We start from the raw sequence: 21,806 nt of genomic DNA, 5'->3' as shown, positions 1-21,806 counted from the left end.
GGATGGAATCCTGCGCAGGCAACAATAGCGCACTGTCCGAACCACTGGACAGCCAGGGAATTCTTTTTTTTTTTTAATAATTTTTTTTCAGTCTGAGTTTTTAAAAATGCGGTAGTAAAAGAAGATCGTGCAAAAGAGGTACTGTTTAGAAACAGGTTTAACAGATTTTAAATTTATCATAAGTTAAAAGTTGGTTATAATTTTAAATAACATGGAAGTCATTACAAAGTAAAATTTTTAAAAAGAGAGAGGAAAAGCGAGAAGAGGCTCCAGTGTGGGGAGGCTAGAATTGGGGTGGGGGCGCTATAAAGGGTGAGAGAGGTGTGTCGGGAGCATCAGGGCGCGTCGGGCAACAAGTGCCGGCCCTGGGGCTACACCGCCCTCACCTGGTTTACAGGGTCCCAAGAGCCCTCCTCTCGCGCAGGCGCAGTGACTCCGGCTTACCGGCCTTTGGCGGGCTGGGGGCGGAGCCCAAGCGAGCTTTCGCCTAGATCGTGAATGCTTAGCGATTGCTTCTGTCTGTAGTGTAGGTATGGCTCCCGCTAGGAAACCGAAAGGCGGCGGTAACCCGGGTCGGGGTCTCGCTCTGTGCTGACCGCGACCCAGGGCCGAGTGGGCTATGGGGGATCCTGGCTCCCTGGTCACGGAAGGCCGCGCTGATGACCGGAGCTGGTGCTTGCGGCGTGTGGGGATGAACGCCGAGTGGCTGCTGCTGGAGGATGGAAACGAGGTGAGGGGGAGGGGGTCTTCCTAAGGTGAGGGAAGGGAGTTGGAGGAGGCACGGGCCGGAGGAAGGCTCAACGGGCCGGAGGGAGGCCCGACGTCCCGGCGGGAGGGATGAATGGAAACGTGGAAGTGGGAGAGGAAGTGAAGAGAGCGGTGAAGGGTGGGCCCTGGGGGGGAGGGAACGGAAAAGGGGGCTGGTGCGAGTGGTTGGGGGGGGTCTGAGGTGGGCGGTGTCCGGGGGAGGTGCTACAGTGTGGGAGAAAAGATGGCCCTGTGGAGAGCGGCCTAGGCCCGAGGGCCGAGCTGGGGCCGGTGTCAGGGTTGCGGGAAGGAGCCTGGTAGAGGGGCAGAGCGAGAGGCGGGCGTAGAGGATGTGAGGACTGCTGGGGTTTCGCGGGGGAAGGAGGCGACTGTGTTGATGGGTTGGGGGGCTGGCACGGCACCTATTGGCGTCGCACCCGGCTGCTCCCTGCCGGGGCGGCGGAACTGGCAGGCGGAGCTGCCCCAACTTCCGAGAGTCACGGAACCGTCTGGGGTCTGGGGCGGAGCGGGGGGAACCTCGGAAGACTAATGAGAGCGTGAACTTTATCAAGTTTATTTTGAAAAAGATTGCGAGTTTGAGGTCGTGTCCCTTAAAATACTCAGACTTTTACATAAAAATGCCCTTTTCCTTTCCGACTCTTGAGGAAAATTGGCGCTTTGGTATGGGCCACAATTATCCTGTGAGTCTCGGTACTGCCGACTGGCACCCCCTTAGATGGGTTGAGGTAGGGCTACAGAAATACAAGAATTCTCTCCAGAAGCTGCTTATGATGTTCTCTAATGCGGTTATAAATACAAAGAAAAGAATTTAAAGAGGACAGGTGAGGCACGGTTTCAGTTGGGGGCCGCGAGGACTCGGGAGGTGGTTCTAGAGAGGGTGATGGAAGAGAGGTGGGGGAGAGTGCAATCAGCTTGGGAAGGAGGGCTGGATCAGGGACCAGCTTGTGGTGATTGGGAACCGTTTTGGTTTTGGAAATGATTTGTGTGAAGGATAAAGAAGTCTTTTGATAATTTTGTATGTTTAACTAGATTTTTTCCTGTAAGTTACATAGTCTCAATTCAGTCTCCCAGGTATTTACTGAGTACTTGCATTGTTTGCTGTAGTATGAGAGGGACACATAATAATGACTTTTGCTCTCAAAGAGTTTATTGCTTGAACGGGGAAAGAGGATTTTATGCAGTGAAGCAGTTTGAGAACATCCAGGCAGACTGTATGATCAAGTGCCAAGATGTGGTTTATTTAGTCCTATTCTAAGGACAGTCAGAGGAGGAATTCAGGTCCAGCCTTAAATGTTGCTAGATTTGGGGATTATAAAGGATTACTTGTATGCTGTGGATTGAAGAACACGAGGAAGATACCTCTGCCCCCAGTCTCTCTTCTATCCACGTTATCAGTGCCTAAAAGTCCATTTTAGGCATTCATTCTGTCAGCTCGAGCACTGGCCTTCCCGGCACGACCCTTTCCAAAAGCATATACCTTTAGGAAGTTTAACAAATGAAAATACTGATACCTGAATAATAGTAACTATACCTTATTTTGTATAGGACTGGGCTTTCACATACATCACTTAATCTGAGCCCTGCACATATACCACACTCACATACAACCCTGTAACGAATTTAGTGGTCATGTTAATTGTTCTTTAAGATTCAGTTATGGTGGATTAATTCATTACTTCTGAATAGCTTGGTAGCACTGGGAGTCTTGGGGAGGGGGCAGGCAGAAAGGTTAAAGCCCCTGCAGCAAGGACAAGAGGACTATAAAGTACTCCTACACATATTTTAAAACTATCAGATAATTTTGTGTGAGACCACTGCTATGAGGGGAGAGCCATACAAGCCAGAATGAATGGTGAAGATATAGCAAGAAGACTGGCGTGCCTTGGGACGTGGAGGAGAGGCCTCCCAGGCCTGGCTGTCTGCAAGGTCGGACCTTAGGAAGTAGTTGGAGCATAGCCTGCAGTGTGTATGGACAGAGGCCTGAGTCAAAGCCAAGAGATGAAGTCTTGCTTATATTATAATGGTCCCCAAACCATAGCACAGGCCTGTGTGCACAAGATTTTAGGAGGTGTGCTGATATTACTTAGTTATAATGAGAGTAAAGTCAGTTTCTTGCCTTCCCAGTACCCCTCAGATTCTCAGCTACAATAATAAAACAAGGTTCCTCTCATTTCATTGAAGGGAATACTGTAGTAAATTGTCTGCCTGAATGGGTGTCTTTAAACTTCTTAAACCAATACAGAGAGTTTGGTAGAAAAACAAATTAGATAGAGATTTATTGCAAATTAGCTAGTTCCCAGGCCCTGTAAGTGCTTAGGCCTTTGGGGGAAATCATAGTGTCTTCATTTTTCTCTTTTCTTCTCCTGTATTTGGTTTTCATGAAGCTCTTTGCCCTAAGAGGGTTGGAAAAAGGAAAAGGATGGTCCTAGAGGAGTTGTTGGTCATTTGGGAAACAGTAGGAGTCATGCCTAGGAGGGAAGCATTAGCGAAGGTGGGAAAGGACAAGATGAACTTGTAGACCAATACTGTCAATAAGCTCAAAGGCTTGCAAAACTGTTGTAAATGGAAACAGTCCCCAGCAACGAGTTGGCAGTTTGTTGGCACTCAGTTCCCATGGGGAATTTAGTTTTATGTTATGCATGGTGCTGGGATATTCAAATAAGCTCATGCAGACTCTAACCATGGTGTGGATGAATTATCAATATATCAAGGTCAATTCTAGGACCAAACAGTGAAGGGAAAGACAAAAAAGAGTGTTTCCTTCCTTTCCTGGATTCAGAGTTCATAGGAGGTGATTTCAGAGAAAGGTGCTCATCTCCCTTTTTTGTATTACTTTCTCCAGGCTACCCATAATGGCAATCTGACTGTCTCGCCTCAGGTATTAAAATGGAATATTTAATACTTTATTTATTAGAAATAAAGCTACCTAAATGGAAATTCTTACTGTATATGGATGACAGATAAATCCTTAAACGTTCCATTTTTAAAGGGTATGTATATTAATTCAGAGGAACTTCTGTAATTAATGGAATGTCTGGCAAACTGTCAAAGCATTGAAAAACTTCAGATTCAGAGTTTTGGTGGAGGTGATCACCACAACATTTTAGAGGGGAACAAGTCAGATTGTAAGGTTCTTGGCTGCTGCTCCATAGTTTCCAGTGGTAATAACCCATTTTCCAACTTCTGACCTAAAAAAGTGCCCATCTCCTGGAATCTGGGAGGACTCATAAGCAAGATCTCTTTATTCTTCCATTTATTCACAGATATTTACTGAGCAGAAAGAGGCTCTGAGGAGTACAGGGTACTGTGGTATACAAGACAGATAAGGTCCCTGCTCATGAAATTTAAATTCTAAATATAAATTTAGAAAAGTAAATAAAAAAAGTAAATAAAAGTAGACAAAAATAAATGAAACAAGCAGGATAATTTTGGATGTGGTAAGTGCATGCTAATAATGTGAAGGCATGCAATGGCCAGGGAGGGATCAGGCAGCAACTTTAGATCAGGTAATCAAGGTAGGCCTCTGAGGAGCTGAAACTTGAAAGATAAGGAGCCCATGCAAATGGATGAGAGAAGGATGTTCTAATCAGAGGGGACAGGTGAAAGTACCCTCAGGTAGTGTTTCTGACCATAATGTGAGATAACACTAAAAAGGTAGAGGGGGTTAGGACATTGAGGGCCTTAAAGGCTGTGAAAGGAAGTTTGGATTATTAGAGAATTTTAAGAAGGGAAAAGATCTGGTTTAAAGTTTTTACATTGCCACCCCAGCTACTGTGTGAAGAATGGGGGCTGGCACAGGAGCAAAAACAGCATAACTGGAGGAAACAGTGCTGTTTGGATTAAGGTAGTGGCCACTGAGAGAGAGAGAAGTGAATAGATTAGGGCATATTTGAATTAACAGCCAGTAGATTTTGCTGATGATTTGAATGTGGAGATGAGGGATGTAGAGTGAATCAAAGATGGCTTCTGGGTTTGGGGCTAAGCAGTAGGTTGGGTGGTAGTGTCAGTTGCTGAGATGAGAGTTTGTGGGGAGGAATAGATTGGGACAAAGCATCGTGGTGGTCTTTGAGGGACTCAGGAGGACAGGCATAATTTTGAAAGAATTCAACAGGAACAAAAAGTGCAGCTTTTAGAAAACCACAGACTATTTGGCTTAATGTTCCCAGGTTAGGTTGGGGTATGGGTCATTAAAGAGGTGGCGTGTGCACCAAGAAGAATAAGCAGGGAATTCTACGACCTGGATCCCAGAAGAATTTTATTTCCTTCCTTGACAGGGTTATTATGAACTTGACTGGTCTTTCAGGAAAATATGATAGATGTGAACTGGGACTTCTTTGCAACCTTTTCTAGAGGCTCTCATGCTGTACTTGTGGATAAGATGGAAAACAAGGACTTTTCCATCTTTTGGTTGAATTATAACTGGTTCAAGGTGTTCCTAGATTGTGTGGTGGAATGTTTACTAGGCTTTCCTGAGAGCTTTGCCTTTGGTTACAACCTGTTTTAATCTTTTTATCTGTCTTGAATGAAGGTACAGAGGGCATCATATCAATTTGGTGGGTGACTCCAAGCTGGAAGGGATATTGAGTATGTCTGATGGCAGATGAAAAATTCAGAAAGGTCTTGACAAGCTCATGATAGGCTGAACTAACAAGATGAAATTTAATAGGAATCAATGTAAGGTCCTGCCCTTGAATTCAAATTTACCAACTAGTCAAGTATAGGACAGAAGAGACATAACTTAGCATAAAAATTCTTAGGGGAGGGTTAGACCAAGAAATTTAATCATTCCTAAGCCTAAGGATACGTTGGCGGTATGATAGATCTGCTGTGAAAGCTAATGCAATTTATATGCTCCAGTGATAAAATCTAGAACTAGGAAAGTGATACTTGCATTGACTATGTAATAAAAATTAGGTTTATTTTTCTTAATGTGGCATCCAGGAATAAAAATAAACCAGGAGTCTCTTCACAGACCTATTAGGATGGCAAAAAGACTCAAACCTATGCCGTGGAGTTACGTTGAAGTAACTGGGAACGTAGGGCCGAGAAAAGGGAAGATTCAGTAGACACTTTATAGTTGTCATGTGAAGGGGGATTGGAGATTTTCTGGTGGTGCCCAGGGCAGAGCCTGGGCTGATGGATGGAATTTATAGGAAGAAAGATGCCAAGTCAGAGCCATTAAAAAATTGGAAGGACTGTCTTATGTAGAAGCTATAGTTCTTGGCAGTGTTTAAGACTAGTTGATGGGGTTGTGTAGAAGGAATTCCTCCATCCCATGAGTGGCTGAACCAGGTGACCTTTCAGAGTCCTACCAACCCTGACATTCCATGATTAATGTTCAGCTGTCTCTTGTCACAACTTTTTACCTTTCTCTAGCCAGTGGCTCCCATGGCAGCTGAAGGAGGAGATGGCCAGTGAGCTGTTTGGGTTTCATGGGAGTCTGGTTTCATAAGTCAGGACTTGTGGATACTGCTGGTTGACAAGATTGTAAAGGACCTCTCTTTTCAGTACGGTGGTTGATTGTGTCTCTTACATTGTCGTTGTCTTCCTAGGTGACTGTAGGGCGAGGATTTGGTGTCACATACCAGTTGGTATCAAAAATCTGCCCTCTGATGATTTCCCGAAACCACTGTATTTTGAAGCAGAATGCCGAGGGCCAATGGACAATTATGGACAACAAGGTACAGTAATCCATGGAAGCCTAGTTACTTTTATTGAATTTTTGTTTATTTTTAAGTTAGGGTTCCCCCCCCGCTGAGGTAATACATGATACAAAATTGAAAGGTTCAAAATTAAAAGAAGATATCTTCTCCCCTAGCTACCCACTTGCCTTTCCCAGAGGCAACTACTTCTCTATGTTGCCAGAGATTAGATTATGCCACAATAAAGTCTAATGACTTGAAGTTAGTTACTTTATAGGGAACACCTGAATTGGGGCAATAGGTCCTATTCCAGAAACTAGATTAAGTTACCAGGGGACTTGGTCTCTTGTGAGTTGGAGGTCCAGAGATCTCGGGAATCTGACAAAGATTCTGGAGTACAACTGTGATTCAGGACATGGTGGGGGGGAGGAACTGAGCTGACTGCACTTAGCTCCTTTTCTTTCCCACTTCTTTCCATCAGAGCAAACCCCTCCTCTCACTTTTCACCTGTTTCATGTATTAGTGCACTAAGGAAGATTTCCTTTGAATATAGGGGTTTTTGTTGCTTGAAACAAATTTGAAAACCACAGATCAAATGTGAATACTAAGGGAGGTGAAATAGTGTATAAAACCCAGCAATTAGGAAATACCTAAAGTGCAGATATACAAGCACCTGCAAATAGTGAAAATATAGAGTGTGAAGTGAGAGAAATTCTGATGTCAACAGTTAAGGATTAGGAAGTGTGAAAAGTCTTTGGACACCATTTTGCACTGCTCTGGTTGAAAGGATTTTAAAGATACCTGTTAGAGGGAAGGGTATTGAAATGATTCTGAGACCAATTCCAACGGGTGTGGGGACGTCCCCCCACCCATCTGTCAACCCGAGATAGCATCAGATTCCACCAGTAAAGGGCTCAGTCCCACAAGACCACCCTCCACTTCAGATGCCAGTCACAACCCAGGTTAAAATGCCATGTTAACATCTGTGCTTCTGACCAACTGGCTATAGGTTGGAAGTTCCAAGGACCCTATCCTTGAACTTCAGGTGCCAGTTGCCAAGTCCAGGTTTTTACCTGTACTTCTGGCTGACTGGCTATAAATCAGAGGTCCCCATTGCCGCCTCCCACTTTGGATTTAATTAATTAATTAGCTTCAGGAATACATTTACTTAGATTTACCAGTTTATTATAAAAGGATATGGTCTGGGTTACAGGTGAACATCCAAATGAAAGAGACTCATAGGGCAAGGTATATGGGAAGGGGCATGGAGCGTCCATGCCCTGCCCCTCTCCTAGCACTTCCAGGTGTTCACCAACCAGGAAGCTCTCCAAACCCCATCCTTTTGGGTGTCTATGGAGGCTTCATTACATTTGTGTACTTGATTGAATCATTAGCCAGTGGTGATCAACCACTAGCCCCTCTCCCTTCCCAGGGGGTTGAGGGGTGAGACTGAAAGTTCCAACTCTCCAATCACAGGATTGGTTCCCCTGGCACCCAGCCCTCATAGGTGACCCTCCAAAAGTCACCTCATTAACATAGCAAAAGTTACCTTGATCTCTTACCACTTAGGAAATTTTAAGCGTTTTAGAAGCTCTGTGCTAGAAATGGGGATGAATACCAAGTATATATTTCTTATTATAATTCATAGTATCGCAGGTATTCTGTAGGCCTGCCCAGCGGCCTCATTTTGCATGCATAAACCTGCTAGATTTAAGCTGTTGGAGAAAGTACCTTCCTGCACTAGGATTAAGTTGAGTTGGCATGGTGTTGAAAGAGAGCATAAATGCTAAGTAAATTGGTTCAGCACTCTTGGCAAGGCACTGTGAGCAAAATATAAATTGGCACCGAAAAGGGGACCTTAGAGATGATCTATTTTAACCCCTTCTGTGCACAGTTGAGTCTGAACAAACCTTGCTGCTTGGGACAATTCAACTTCTGGTCTCCCAGCAGCTAGAGCAGTGGTCCTCAGCCCTGTTTCCAATTTTGCCCATACATGGGAGACTTTTAAAAAATACTGGAGATAGCACATTAAAATTAAGAATTTCCATTCATCAAAAGATATCATTAAGAGAGTGAAAATAAGCTCAGAGTGGAAGATACTTGCTACACATATAATCAGTGAAGGGCTTATACTCGGATGTATATAGAACTCCAAATCAATGAGAAAAAGAAAGATAACCCAGTATTAAAAATGAGCAGGGGCTTCCCTGGTGGCGCAGTGGTTAAGAATCTGCCTGCCAATGCAGGGGACGTGGGTTTGACCTCTGGTCTGGGAAGATCCCACATGCCACGGAGCAACTAATCCCGCGAGCCACAACTACTGAGCCTGCTCTCTAGAGCCACAACTACTGAAGCCCACGTGCCTATAGCTTGTACTCCACAGCAAGAGAAGTCACCGCAGTGAGAAGCCTGTGCACCGCAACGAAGAGTAGCCCCCACTCTCCGCAACTAGAGAAAGCCCATGCACAGCAATGAAGACCCAACGCAGCCAAAAATAAATAAACTAAAATAAATAAATTAAAAAAAATAAAAATGGGCAAGAGGCAGGCACTTCACAAAAGATTCTTTCCAAATGTTCAGTAGCCATGAAACATTGTTCAACTTCATTAATGATCAGATTATTTATTTGATCAATAAATAATACAAATACAAATTATTTATTTATTTTTGGCTGCGTTGGGTCTTCATTGCTGTGCGTGGGCTTTCTCTAGTTGTGGTGAGCGGGGACTACTTTTCGTTGCAGCGCGTGGGCTTCTCATTGTCGTGGCTTCTCTTGTTGCAGAGCATGGGCTCTAGGCGCACTGTCTTCAGTAGTTGTGGCACGTGGGCTCAGTGGTTGTGGTTCGCGGGCTCTAGAGCACAGGCTCAGTAGTTGTGGCGCACGGGCTTAGTTGCTCTGTGGCATGTGGGATCTTCCCGGACCAGGGCTCAAACCCGTGTCCGCTGAATTGGCAGGCGAATTCTCAACCACTGTGCCACCGGGGAAGTCCCTGGGAAATACAAATTAAAAGCATGATGGAATACCACAACACACCTTGTAGTCAGAGAGTAACTATAATTAAATTTTGATGATGCCAGACATTAGTACGGGTATGGAGCAAGTAGTCTTTTGGTAGAAGTGTAAATTGGTACAACTATTTTGGAAAATTATTTGGCATTATTTATTAAAGTTGTGTATGTATGTATGTGTATATACATACATACATACATACATACACACATACGGTATTTTCACTCCTAGGGAAACAACCCAAATGTCTTTCAACAGTAGAATGGATAAATAAACGGTGGGATATTCTTACAATGAAACACTATACTGTAATGAATTTGAATGAATTACTGCTATATCCAACAACATGGATAAATCTCGCAAACGTAATATTGAGTGAAAGAAAACAGACACAAAAAAATACTTTTTTTTTTTTGGCTGTGCCACCTGGCATGCGGGATCTTAGTTCCCCAGCTGGGGATCAAACCCACGCCCCTTGCAGTGGAAGTGCAGATTCTTAACCACTGGACCGGCAGGGAAGTCCCAAGAATACATATTATTTCATGCCATTTGTATAATGTTCAAAACCAGGCAAAACTAACGTGTGATGTTAAGCCAGGCTAGTAGTCACTTTATGGGGTGGTGGGGGGGACTTAGTGGCTAGAAGGAGGCATAAGGATGTTTCTGGGATGCTGATAATGTGGGGATTTTTTTTTTTTTTTTAAACCTTGTGGTAGTTATACTGAGTGTTCATTTTGTGATATTCACCTAGTTGTGCATTTATGATTTGTATGTTTTTATGTTATGTTTTAGTAAAGAATTTTTTAAAATATTGACTGATACACCTATTAGAATAGCTAAAATAAAACACTACCAAGTGCTGGTGAGCATGCAGAGTAACTGGAACTCTTAAACACTGCAACTGAGGAAACAAAATAGTACTGCCACTTTGAAAAACAGTTTGGCAGTTTCTTTTTTTTTTTTTTTTTGGAAGACAGAGTTTCTTTTTTTTTTTTTTTTTTAAACATCTTTATTGGAGCATAATTGCTTTACAATGGTATGTTAGTTTCAGCTTCACAACAAAATGAATCAGTTATATATATACATATGTTCCCATATCTCTTCCTGCTTGCGTCACCCTCCCTCCCACCCTCCCTATCCCACCCCTCCAGGCGGTCACACAGCACCGAGCTGATCTCCCTGTGCTATGCGGCTGCTTCCCACTAGCTATCTACCTTACGTTTGGTAGTGTATACATGTCCATGCCTCTTTATTGCTTTGTCACCGTTTACCCTTCCCCCTCCCCATAGCCTCAAGTCCATTCTCTAGTAAGTCTGTGTCTTTATTCCTGTTTCACCCCTAGGTTTTTCATGACATTTTTTTTTTCTTAAATTCCATATATATGTGTTAGCATACGGTATTTGTCTCTCTCTTTCTGACTTACTTCACTCTGTATGACAGACTCTAGGTCTATCCACCTCATTACAAATAGCTCAATTTCGTCTCTTTTTATGGCTGAGTAATACTCCATTGTATATATGTGCCACATCTTCTTTATCCATTCATCCGATGATGGACACTTAGGTTGTTTCCATCTCTGGGCTATTGTAAATAGAGCTGCAATGAACATTTTGGTACATGACTCTTTTTGAATTATGGTTTTCTCAGGGTATATGCCCAGTAGTGGGATTGCTGGGTCATATGGTAGTTCTATTTGTAGCTTTTTAAGGAACCTCCATACTGTTCTCCACAGTGGCTGTATCAATTTACATTCCCACCAACAGTGTAAGAGGGTTCCCTTTTCTCCACACCCTCTCCAGCATTTATTGTTTCTAGATTTTTTGATGATGGCCATTCTGACTGGTGTGAGATGATATCTCATTGTAGTTTTGATTTGCATTTCTCTAATGATTAGTGATGTTGAGCATTCTTTCATGTGTTTGTTGGCACTCTGTATATCTTCTTTGGAGAAATGTCTATTTAGGTCTTCTGCCCATTTTTGGATTGGGTTGTTTGTTCTTTTGTTATTAAGCTGCATGAGCTGCTTATAAATTTTGGAGATTAATCCTTTGTCAGTTGCTTCATTTGCAAATATTTTCTCCCATTCTGAGGGTTGTCTTTTGGTCTTCTTTATGGTTTCCTTTGCTGCGCAAAAGCTTTTAAGTTTCATTAGGTCCCATTTGTTTACTTTTGTTTTTATTTCCGTTTCTCTAGGAGGTGGGTCAAAAAGGATCTTGCTGTGATTTATGTCATAGAGTGTTCTGCCTATGTTTTCCTCTAAGAGTTTGATAGTTTCTGGCCTTACATTTAGGTCTTTAATCCATTTTGAGCTTATTTTTGTGTATGGTGTTAGGGAGTGATCTAATCTCATACTTTTACATGTAGCTGTCCAGTTTTCCCAGCACCACTTATTGAATAGGCTGTCCTTTCTCCACTGTACATTTCTGCCTCCTTTGTCAAAGATAAGGTGACCATATGTGCGTGGGTTTATCTCTGGGCTTTCTATCCTGTTCCATTGATCTATATTTCTGTTTTTGTGCCAGTACCATACTGTCTTGATTACTGTAGGTTTGTAGTATAGTCTGAAGTCAGGAAGCCTGATTCCTCCAGCTCCATTTTTCGTTCTCAAAATTGCTTTGGCTATTCGGGGTCTTTTGTGTTTCCATACAAATTGTGAGATTTTTTGTTCTAGTTCTGTGAAAAATGCCAGTGGTAGTTTGATAGGGATTGCATTGAATCTGTAGATTGCTTTGGGTAGTAGAGTCATTTTCACAATGTTGATTCTTCCAATCCAAGAACATGGTATATCTCTCCATCTATTTGTATCATTTTTAATTTCTTTCATCAGTGTCTTATAATTTTCTGCATACAGGTCTTTTGTCTCCTTAGGTAGGTTTATTCCTAGGTATTTTATTCTTTTTGTTGCAATCGTAAATGGGAGTGTTTTCTTGATTTCACTTTCAGATTTTTCATCCTTAGTGTATAGGAATGCCAGAGATTTCTGTGCATTAATTTTGTATCCTGCAGCTTTACCAGATTCATTGATTAGCGCTAGTAGTTTTCTGGTGGCAACTTTAGGATTTTCTATGCATAGTATCATGTCATCAGCAAACAGTGACAGTTTTACTTCTTCTTTTCCAATTTGTATTCCTTTTCTTTTTCTTCTCTGATTGCTGTGCCTAGGACTTCCAACACTATGTTGAATAAGAATGGCGAGAGCGGACATCCTTGTCTTGTTCATGATCTTAGTGGAAATGCTTTCAGTTTTTCACCTTTGAGTATGATGCTTGCTGTGGGTTTGTCATATATGGTCTCTATTATGTTGCGGTAGGTTCCCTCTGTGCCTATTTTCTGGAGAGTTTTTATCATAAATGGGTGTTGAATTTTGTCAAAAGCTTTTTCTGCATCTATTGAGATGATCATATCGTTTTTATTCCTTAATTTGTTATTGTGGTGTATCACATTGATTGATTTGCGTATATTGAAGAATCCTTGCATCCTGGGATAAATTCCACTTGATCGTGGTGTATGATCCTTTTAATGTGCTGTTGGATTCTGTTTGCTAGTAGTTTGTTCAGGATTTTTGCAACTATGTTCATCAGTGATATTAGTCTATAATTTACTTTTTTTGTGATATCTTTTTCTGGTTTTGGTATCAGGGTGATGGTGGCTTCATAGAATGAATTTGGGAGTGTTTCTCCCTCTGTAATTTTTTGGAAGAGTTTGAGAATGATCTGTGTTAGCTCTTCTCTAAATGTTTGATAGAATTCACCTGTGAAGCCATCTGGTCCTGGACTTTTGTTTGTTGGAAGATTTTTAATTACGGCTTCAATTTTGTTACTTGTGATAGGTCTGTTTATATTTTCTAATTCTTCCTGGTTCAGTCTTGGAAAATTGTACCTTTCCAAGAATTTGTCCATTTCTTTGTGGTTGTCCTTTTTTTTTTTTTTTTTTTTTTGCAGTATGCAGGCCTCTCACTGTTGTGGCCTCTCCCATTGCGGAGCACAGGCTCCGGACGCACAGGCTCAGCAGCCATGGCTCACGGGCCCAGCCACTCCGCGGCATGTGGGATCTTCCCAGACCGGGGCACAAACCCATGTCCCCTGCATTGGCAGGCGGAATCTCAACCACTGCGCCACCAGGGAAGCCCCTGTGGTTGTCCATTTTATTGGCATATAGTTGTTTTTAGTAGTCTCTTATAATCCTTTGTATTTCTGCAGTGTCAGTTGTGATTTCTCCTTTTTCATTTCTAATTTTGTTGATTTGCGTTCTCTCCCTTTTTTTCTTGATGAGTCTGGCTAAGGGTTTATCAATTTTGTTTATCTTCTCAAAGAACCAGCTTTTAGTTTTATTGATCTTTGCTATTGTTTTCTTTGTTTCTATTTCATTTATTTCTGCTCTGATCTTTATGATTTCTTTCCTTCTACTGACTTTGGGTTTTCTTTGTTCTTCTTTCTCTAGTTGTTTTAAGTGTAGGATTAGATTGTTTATTTGAGATTTTTCTTGTTTCTTGAGGTGAGCTTGAATTGCTGTAAGCAATTCCCTCACCTAAGTTCCCTCTTAGAACTGCTTTTGCTGCATCCCATAGGTTTTGGGTCATCATGTTTTCATTGTCATTTGTTTCTATGTATTTTTAAATTTCTTCTTTGATTTCTTCAGTGATCTCTTAGTTATTTAGTAGCACACTGTTTAGCCTCCAGGTATTTGTGTTTTTTACAGTTTTTTTCCTGTAATTGGTTTCCAGTCTCCATAGTGTTGTGGTCAGAAAAGGCGCTTGATACGATTTCAATTTTCTTAAATTTCCTGAGGCTTGATTTGTGACCCAAGATGTGATCTATCCTGGATAATGTTCTGTATGCACTTGAGAAGAAAGTGTATTCTGCCACTTTTGGGTGGAATGTTCTATAAATATAAGTTAAATCTATCTGGTCTCTTGTGTCATTTAAAGCTTGTGTTTCCTTATTTATTTTCTGTTTGGATGATCTGTCCATTGGTGTAAGTGGAGTGTTAAAGTCCCCTACTATTATTGTGTTACTATCGATTTCTTCTTTCCTGGTTGTTAGCATTTGCCTTATGTATCGAGGTGCTCCTATGTTGGGCGCATAAACATTTATAATTGTTACATCTTCTTCTTGGATTGATCCTTTGATCATTATGTAGTGTCCCTCCTTATCTTTGTAACAGTCTTTACTTTAAAGTCTATTTTATCTGATACAAGTATTGCTACTCCAGCTTTCTTTTGATTTCCATTTGCATGGAATATCTTTTTCCATCCCTTCACTTTCAGTCTGTATGTATCCCTAGGTCTGAAGTGGGTCTCTTGTAGACAGCATATGTATGGGTCTTGTTTTTGTATCCATTCAGCCAGTCTGTGTCTTTTAGTTGGGGTATTTAATCCATTTACATTCAAGGTTATTATTGATATATATGTTCCTATTACCATTTTCTTAACTGTTTTGGGTTTGTTTTTGTGGGTCTTTTTCTTCTCTTGTTTCCCGCTTAGAGAGGTTTCTTTAGCATTTGTTGTAAAGCTGGTTTGGTGGTGCTGAATTCTCTTAGCTTTTACTTGTCTGAAAAGCTTTTGACTTCTCCATTGAATCTGAATGAGATCCTTGCTGGGTAGGATAATCTTGGTTGTAGGTTTTTCTTTTTCATCACTTTAAGTATATCCTGCCACTCCCTTCTGTCCTGCAGAGTTTCCGCTGAAAAATCACTGATAACCTTATGGGGATTCCTTTTTTGTATGTTATTTTTTGTTTTTCCCTTGCTGCTTTTAATACTTTTTCTTTGAATTTAATTTTTGTTAGTTTGGTTAATATGTGTCTTGGTGTGTTTTTCCTAGGGTTTATCCTGTATGGGACTCTCTGTGCTTCCTGGACTTGGGTGACTATTTCCTTTCCCATGTTAGGGCAGTTTTAAACTATAATCTCTTCAAATATTTTCTCAGACTCTTTTCTCTTCTTCTTCTGGGACCCCTATAATTCGAATGTTGGTGCATTCAGTGTTGTCCCATAAGTCTCTGAGATTGTCTTCAATTCTTTTCATCCGTTTTTCTTTATTCTGCTCCTCAGCAGTTATTTCCACTATTTTGTCTTCCACCTCACTTATTCGTTCTTCTGCCTCAGTTATTCTGTTATTGATTCCTTCTAGTTTATTTTTCATTTCAGTTATTGTGTTGTTCATCTCTGTTTGTTTGTTCTTTAGTTCTTCTAGATCTTTGTTAAACATTTCTTATATTTTCTCAATCTGTGCCTCCATTCTATTTCCAAGATTCTGGATCATCTTTACTGTCATTACTTTGAATTCTTTTTCAGGTAGATTGCCTATTTCCTCTTCATTTACTTGGTCTTGTAGGTTTTTACCTTGCTCCTTCACCTGTGACGTATGTTTTTGCCATCTCTCTTTTTTCTTTTTTATGATTGGGATTGTGTTCCTGTCTTACTGGTTGTTTGGCCTGAGGTTTCCAACACTGGAGTTTGTAGGCTATTGGGCAGAGCTGGGTCTTGGTGCTAAGATGATGAACTCCGTGAGACCTCACTCTGATGAATATTCCCTGGGGTCTGAGGTTCTCTGTTAGTCCAGTAGTTTGGACTCGGAGCTCCCACCGCAGGAGCTTCAGCCCAACCCTGAGCTTGTGAACCAAGATCCCGCAAGCCATGTGGGGTAAAAAAAAAAAAACAGTAACAGAGTAAAAAATAAAATTAGACTAGGAAATGAACAGATATGTTAGAAAGAATATAAAAATAAAAATATAGATGAATCAACAACTGGAAGGTACATCACAATAGGAAAAAAGAGGAAGAGGGAAAAGAAAAGAAAAAAAGGGCGGGGTGGGGGGAAGGCCTTGGCTATGGAAGGTGGGGCCTAATCAAGGGTGAGGTTTGGGTGATGGGTGGAGCCAATGCGCAGGACCCACAGGGCTGGAAAAGGCCCTGGGGGCTGTGGGGGGTGGGGCTTAGGCTCAAGGAACAGAAGGGGCCCAGGCGTGCCCCCCACCCCCGGTCTCAGAGGGCAGGGGACCTCACCTGGGAGCCCAGCAGGCTTCCTGGGCTTGAGTGGGTGGGGCAGTCATGCTCCCCATCTCTCTCGCTCCTTCTGGAGGGCCCCTCCCACCTGCCTCTCCTGATCTCCCTGGCCTCAGGGGTGCCAATCCTATCTGGCCTCCACTTCTCCTCCCCCCCTCAGTCCCCCTATGTCCTACCGGTTCACTTTGGGGTTCTTCCCATCTCCTTGGGCATCAGAGTCCCCCACCAGTGGTGGCAGGCACCCTAGTTGTGGGGAGACACTAATTCCGTGTCTTCCCACACCGCCATCTTGACTCTGCCTCCAAGGATTTTCTTTCTGAAAAGACAGAAGGTTTTGCAGCAGCAGGAGGGAAATTCCATTAAGAGGAGAGAAATCATGAAACTTATTTTGTCTTTCTTTCCCTTTCCCCAGAGTCTGAATGGTGTTTGGCTGAACAGAGAACGTCTAGAACCTTTAAAGGTCTATTCTATCCATAATGGAGATCACATCCAGCTTGGGGTGCCTCTGGAAAATAAGGAGAATGCAGAGTATGAATATGAAGTTACTGAAGAAGACTGGGAGAGGATTTATCCTTGTCTTTCCCCAAAAAGTGACCAGATGATGGAAAAAAATAAGGGCTTGAGAGCTAAAAGGAAATTTAGTTTGAATGAATTAGAGGGTTCTGGAGCTGAAGGCCCCTCAAATTTGAAATCCAAAATAAGTAAAGTGTCTTGTGAACCTGGTCAGCCAGTGAAGTCACATGGGAAAGGTGAAGTGGCTAGTCAACCCTCTGAATATTTGGATCCTAAGTTGACTTCTCTTCAGCTAAGTGGGAAGACCACAGGGGCTCATGTTGACCCAGGCCCTGCAAAAGTTGTAGAGCTTCATTATAAGAAGCAGAAAGCCTCAAATCCTTCAGCATCTCAGAGCCGCTTAGAGCTGTTTAAGGTAACGATGTCCAGGATTCTAAAGCTGAAAACACTGTTGCAGGAAAAGCAGGTAGCTGTTCTGAATGTGAAAAAGCAGACCCAAAAAGGGAACTCAAAGAAAATTGTGAAAATGGAGCAGGAACTGCAGGATTTACAGTCCCAGCTGTGTGAAGAGCAGGCCCAACAGCAGGCCAGAGTGGAGCAGCTGGAGAAGACTTTCCAGGAAGAGCAGCAGCATCTCCAGGTACCACACAGGAGGGAAGGACAAGAGTGACCCTTGGGATGGGCAGGCCCTTCGTGAGCCTCTGGCCAGAACTCTCTGTTTCTGGATCAGGGACCAAGTGCTGAGTGCCAGGGACAGGAGATGTAATGGGAACAGAAAACTTTGAGGTTCAGCATGATGATCAGATCAAGAGCCAGAGTTGGGATGTCAAGATGGGGAAAGGTGACTGGCAGAACCAGCCAAGATATAACAGGATGCAAAGGTGAGGCATCTCAGAACTGAGGTAAATTCAGAGAGAGGTTGGATGAAGGTGAAGATGCCCCCAAATTACAGCACACCCCAATTAACGCAATAGTTGTCTTCATGAGTAATCTTTCTCTGTTCTGAGGTCAAAGCCAAATTTCTGTACCCAAGGCAGGTGTAGGTCACCTGATTACTCTGCCCTTGATTTACCTGGCAACTTGTTAGGTCTGTAGCTAACCTAGGAAGTGGGAGGCTAGAAAGGCAGAAAATGTTTGTGTCTGACCTGAGTAGCCAGCATGGGAGGGGACAGGTACATCATGACTCAGTTGTTGGGTTGAGTGATAAGCCACCTCCCACAGGGCCTTTAGTAGATAAAATAATGACTGTCTTAGCTGTGTCAAGGTGAGGGCAAATGTGTCTGCATCCCCAAGTCATTTGGGATTAGATGACAAGCACTTGCACAAAGCTTCTAGGCTATGGCTGATCCTGGTTCTGCTCAAAATGTCAGTTCCCATCTGGCAAGAGCCACATGTTTTACTCTCACCTACTTGCTCAGGTAATACTGAATGTCAAGAATTCCCCATTGTTGACTTAGAACTAAGAGGGGCCAATCAGGATTGAAGTGAATAAGCTTTTCTCTTTCATGTACTTTACTCAGGGTAAGAAACAACCAGTTGTGTTGGCTTATTTCTGAACAATTTGTAGATTTCATTCTAATCTCAGCTATCCCCCATAAACTGCTGGTCTTAGCCAAGGCCATGGATTAAATAGGTCTTTCTAAGGGTATACACTGCTTGCTTATGTGTACCTTTTTGCTGCCCTTTTCCAGCCTGGACTAATTCTTGAAATTAATAGATGGAGGTTTATCTTCACATATTTAGTATATGACACCTTCACCAGAGTAGAGCTCTCTTTAAAGGCTTATGTGCTCAGGAACAAGAGTTACTGTTAATATTTGTGGCTCCTTTCAGCATGCTTCAAGATATAGCTGTGAAATCTTTTTCCTTATCAAAATGGTAAAGAAAGGCAAAAAGGACTGGTTTAGAGAATTTCTCCAGGAATGAGAGGGCCATATATAAATCGCTCCTAGTGACGTATATCTAGTCCTTTGTTTATTAGTTGCATTCCCCTCTCCCACCAAGCCCTAAGAATTTATCCTACCCCTACTGCTTGCTCAGAAACTCATTTAACCCTTGCTACTTCACACAGAATTTTTTTTTTTTGGCTGCGCTGTGTGGCTTGTGGGATTTTATTTCGCCAACCAGGGATTAAACCCGGGCCCTCAACATTGAGCGTATGGAGTCCTAACAACTGGACTGCCAGGGAATTCCCACAGACTTTTTTTTTTTTTTTTTTTTTTTGCAATATAAGGAATTTATTTAAACAACATTAGTTGCTGGGGGACTGGGAAAACAAGGCTGGAAACTACACAGTCAGGAATGAGACAGACCTAGTCCAAGGAAGATGCTATGCTGTTGTCACTGGGCACAAACATCTCACCTGCAGGGCCAGCAGTGCTAATGCTGGGGTCTCAACACAAGCCTGGAATCACTTCTGCTGCTCCTCTGGAAATTAAATGTTATTGTATGATACTTCCACCACCACCCCATGGGGTGGAATCTTGCACTCCCTGTAACCTCAAGTAACCAGTTTCTGAGGGTGTCTGGTTGTTCCAGGATAGCACTTTGGGTTCAGAGGACATCATGAAAGCAAGGATGTAGCATTTTCAACTACTATAATGGAAGGAGGACCCTGTATGTTACCGAATTCTCCATGTCATTCTTTTTTTTTTTAGTTATCTATTTTATACATATTAGCCACACAGATTTTTTTTTTGAGTACCCACATTACCTGGCACTATACTTGAGTTTGGGTAGTTATAAAGATACTTAATAAATGGTTTTTGCCATTAAGGAATATATCTGGTTGAGGAGACAAAGATGTATTATACACACAAAATAATCAGAACAGTTTCAATATATTTAAATTAGAGAACCATTTCCAGTTGGCATATTAAATGGGTAGGTAATTCTTTCTTTTTAAATATTTTATTTATTTATTTATTTTGGCTGTGCCAGGTCTTTGTTGCGGCACATGGGATCTTTTAGTTGCAGCGTGTGGGCTTCTTAGTTGTGGCATATGGACTTCTTAGTTGCAGCATGCAGACTCTTAGTTGTGGCATGCAGACTTCTTAGTTGTGGCATGCAGACTTCTTAGTTGCAGCATGCGGACTTCTTAGTTGTGGCATGCATGTGGGATCTAGTTCCCCAACCAGGGATCGAGCCTGGACCCCCTGCCTTGGGAGTGCAGAGTCTTACGTGGGAAGTCCCGGGTAGGTAATTCTTAAGGAGGGAAGGGCCCAGAGGTTCTTCTGGAAGATGCTGGATGTAGGGGAGTGATGATGTAGGAGGCATCTACATTCAAGGGGGCGGATGGAGGAGACATAGCATAAGCTCAGGCAAGGCAGGAGGAGGAGCAGTTTATGGGCTAGAAGTGGTAAAGACTCAGAGTGAGAGACAGAGTGGCCAGAATTGAGGAAAGAAACATGGTGGAGCTTGTGAGTGCCAGCTCAGGGGATTGTGTTTCAGTTTAGATACTTGGTGACTCAGAAGCTCTCAGTTTACATCCTTTTGGGAGTCACAGCATTAGCCAGTGAAGGGGACTTGGAGTATTAATCCAGAGTTTCTCCAGAACACCCTGAGTGGTGGCTTGAAGGTGACAGCCCTGAGGTGTGCAGTATTTGAGCAGTTTAATTCTGCTTAAGTCCCTTACTGCCAACAGCTTGAAGTAAAATGGGAGATTTTCCACCCACTCCCTGCCCCCTGTCGTTTCCAGATGCTCACGCTAGCAGGTCTGCTCTGCTTGTTACTGGATTTTGTCCCTTTTTCCCCCTTCCTGCATGGTAACCTTACATTTTGTTTTTGGCTTTGCAGCGTTTGGAGAAAGAACAAGGAGAAGAGGACCTGAAGCAACAGCTGGCCCAGACTCTGCAGGAGGTAAATCTCTTGCCATTGTCCTGAGCTTATAGTGGGTGGTGGAGTGGGGGGCAACCAGGCTTCTTGTGGCCACCGGCTGCCTCTGCTGCTTAGTGCACACCTCTGTGGCATCTCCAGTCTGTAGACAGAGCAGGTGGCAGCTGCTCATGCCATCAGGTCGGAGACTTGGAGCCTCACAGACATGCCAGACCTCAGCATGAAAGCTTACATCTTCATTTGAGCACGAGTTGCTTTGGTGAAGATGAAATGAGCCTGTAGCAATTAGGAGGCTCTCTAGGAGAGTGGCTGCGCTTCCAGAAAGGTGAGAGCAGCAGAGGGAAATTGAGAGCTGTGACTTGGCCACCAGGGCCTGCAAGGGCCTCCATTACCTCACCATTCCTGAGCTGAAGCCATCCTGAAACCATCTGAGAATGTTCCAATTAAGCATTTTAGGTTAGGTTGAGAATGTGCAGTTTAACCTTCAGCAAAACGTATCAATTTACTGAAGGAGGCAAGGCTCACAGGAATAAAATTATCCTAAAAGATTGCCTGTAATTTATTTAGTTTAACTTGACTACCTCTCTCTTCTGTTTATTTTTTTATGAGTTCTTTTGCATCTTTAAAACCTGCTTTGTCTTCTTTATGTGTAATGATTAGTAGTTTGTTATAAGTCAGGAGGTAAGTGTTTGCATCTCCTTGAGAAAAATGAGTAATCGCATTAGAATTTGTTCAGGAGAATTTATCATTCGGTTCTTTTATTGCTTACCTACCTCCCAACCTTTTTACAGTGCTAACAATCACATATTACTTCATGCTTGGGAGGGTGCCTACCTTGGGTGCACAAACAGCCTTGGAAAGCATTAGGTGAAAAATTCAGTCTTTTTAGAATTTTATTTTCTAAGCTTGTGTATTTTCTAGGGTGGGGGGGTAGGCATGTTTCCCATTTAGAGGATTATTAAATTAATATTCAGATAATGTTTTGAAATTGACTGGAAAAGAGTAAGGTTCTGCTCTTGGAAATCCCTGAGGAAT

The 21,806-nt window shown here is 42.6% G+C and overlaps 1 protein-coding gene across 5 annotated transcripts in view; it reads left to right on the top strand.

The window, feature by feature from the left end:
- The first annotated feature begins 437 nt into the window (after window positions 1-437).
- RNF8 (ring finger protein 8) overlaps window positions 438-21,806 on the top strand; it is a 35,800-nt gene continuing 14,431 nt past the window's right edge. The window contains exons 1-4 of one of the 5 annotated variants that reach the window (XM_067753124.1): window positions 438-730; window positions 6,321-6,449; window positions 16,837-17,577; window positions 20,733-20,795. In XM_067753124.1, coding sequence (XP_067609225.1) covers window positions 620-730; window positions 6,321-6,449; window positions 16,837-17,577; window positions 20,733-20,795 — 1,044 coding nt within the window. In that variant the 5' untranslated portion in view covers window positions 438-619. Of the gene's footprint in view, window positions 731-978; window positions 1,100-1,141; window positions 1,590-6,320; window positions 6,450-16,836; window positions 17,578-20,732; window positions 20,796-21,806 lie in introns of those variants that run through there. The other 4 variants (XM_067753123.1, XM_067753126.1, XM_067753127.1 and 1 more) reach the window with 4 other exon arrangements.

This window comes from Pseudorca crassidens, chromosome 10 (assembly GCF_039906515.1).
Source record: "Pseudorca crassidens isolate mPseCra1 chromosome 10, mPseCra1.hap1, whole genome shotgun sequence".
NCBI lineage: Eukaryota > Metazoa > Chordata > Mammalia > Artiodactyla > Delphinidae > Pseudorca > Pseudorca crassidens.
The sequence above is the reverse complement of the archived record's forward strand: the minus strand, read 5'-3'. Positions and strand labels throughout refer to the sequence as shown.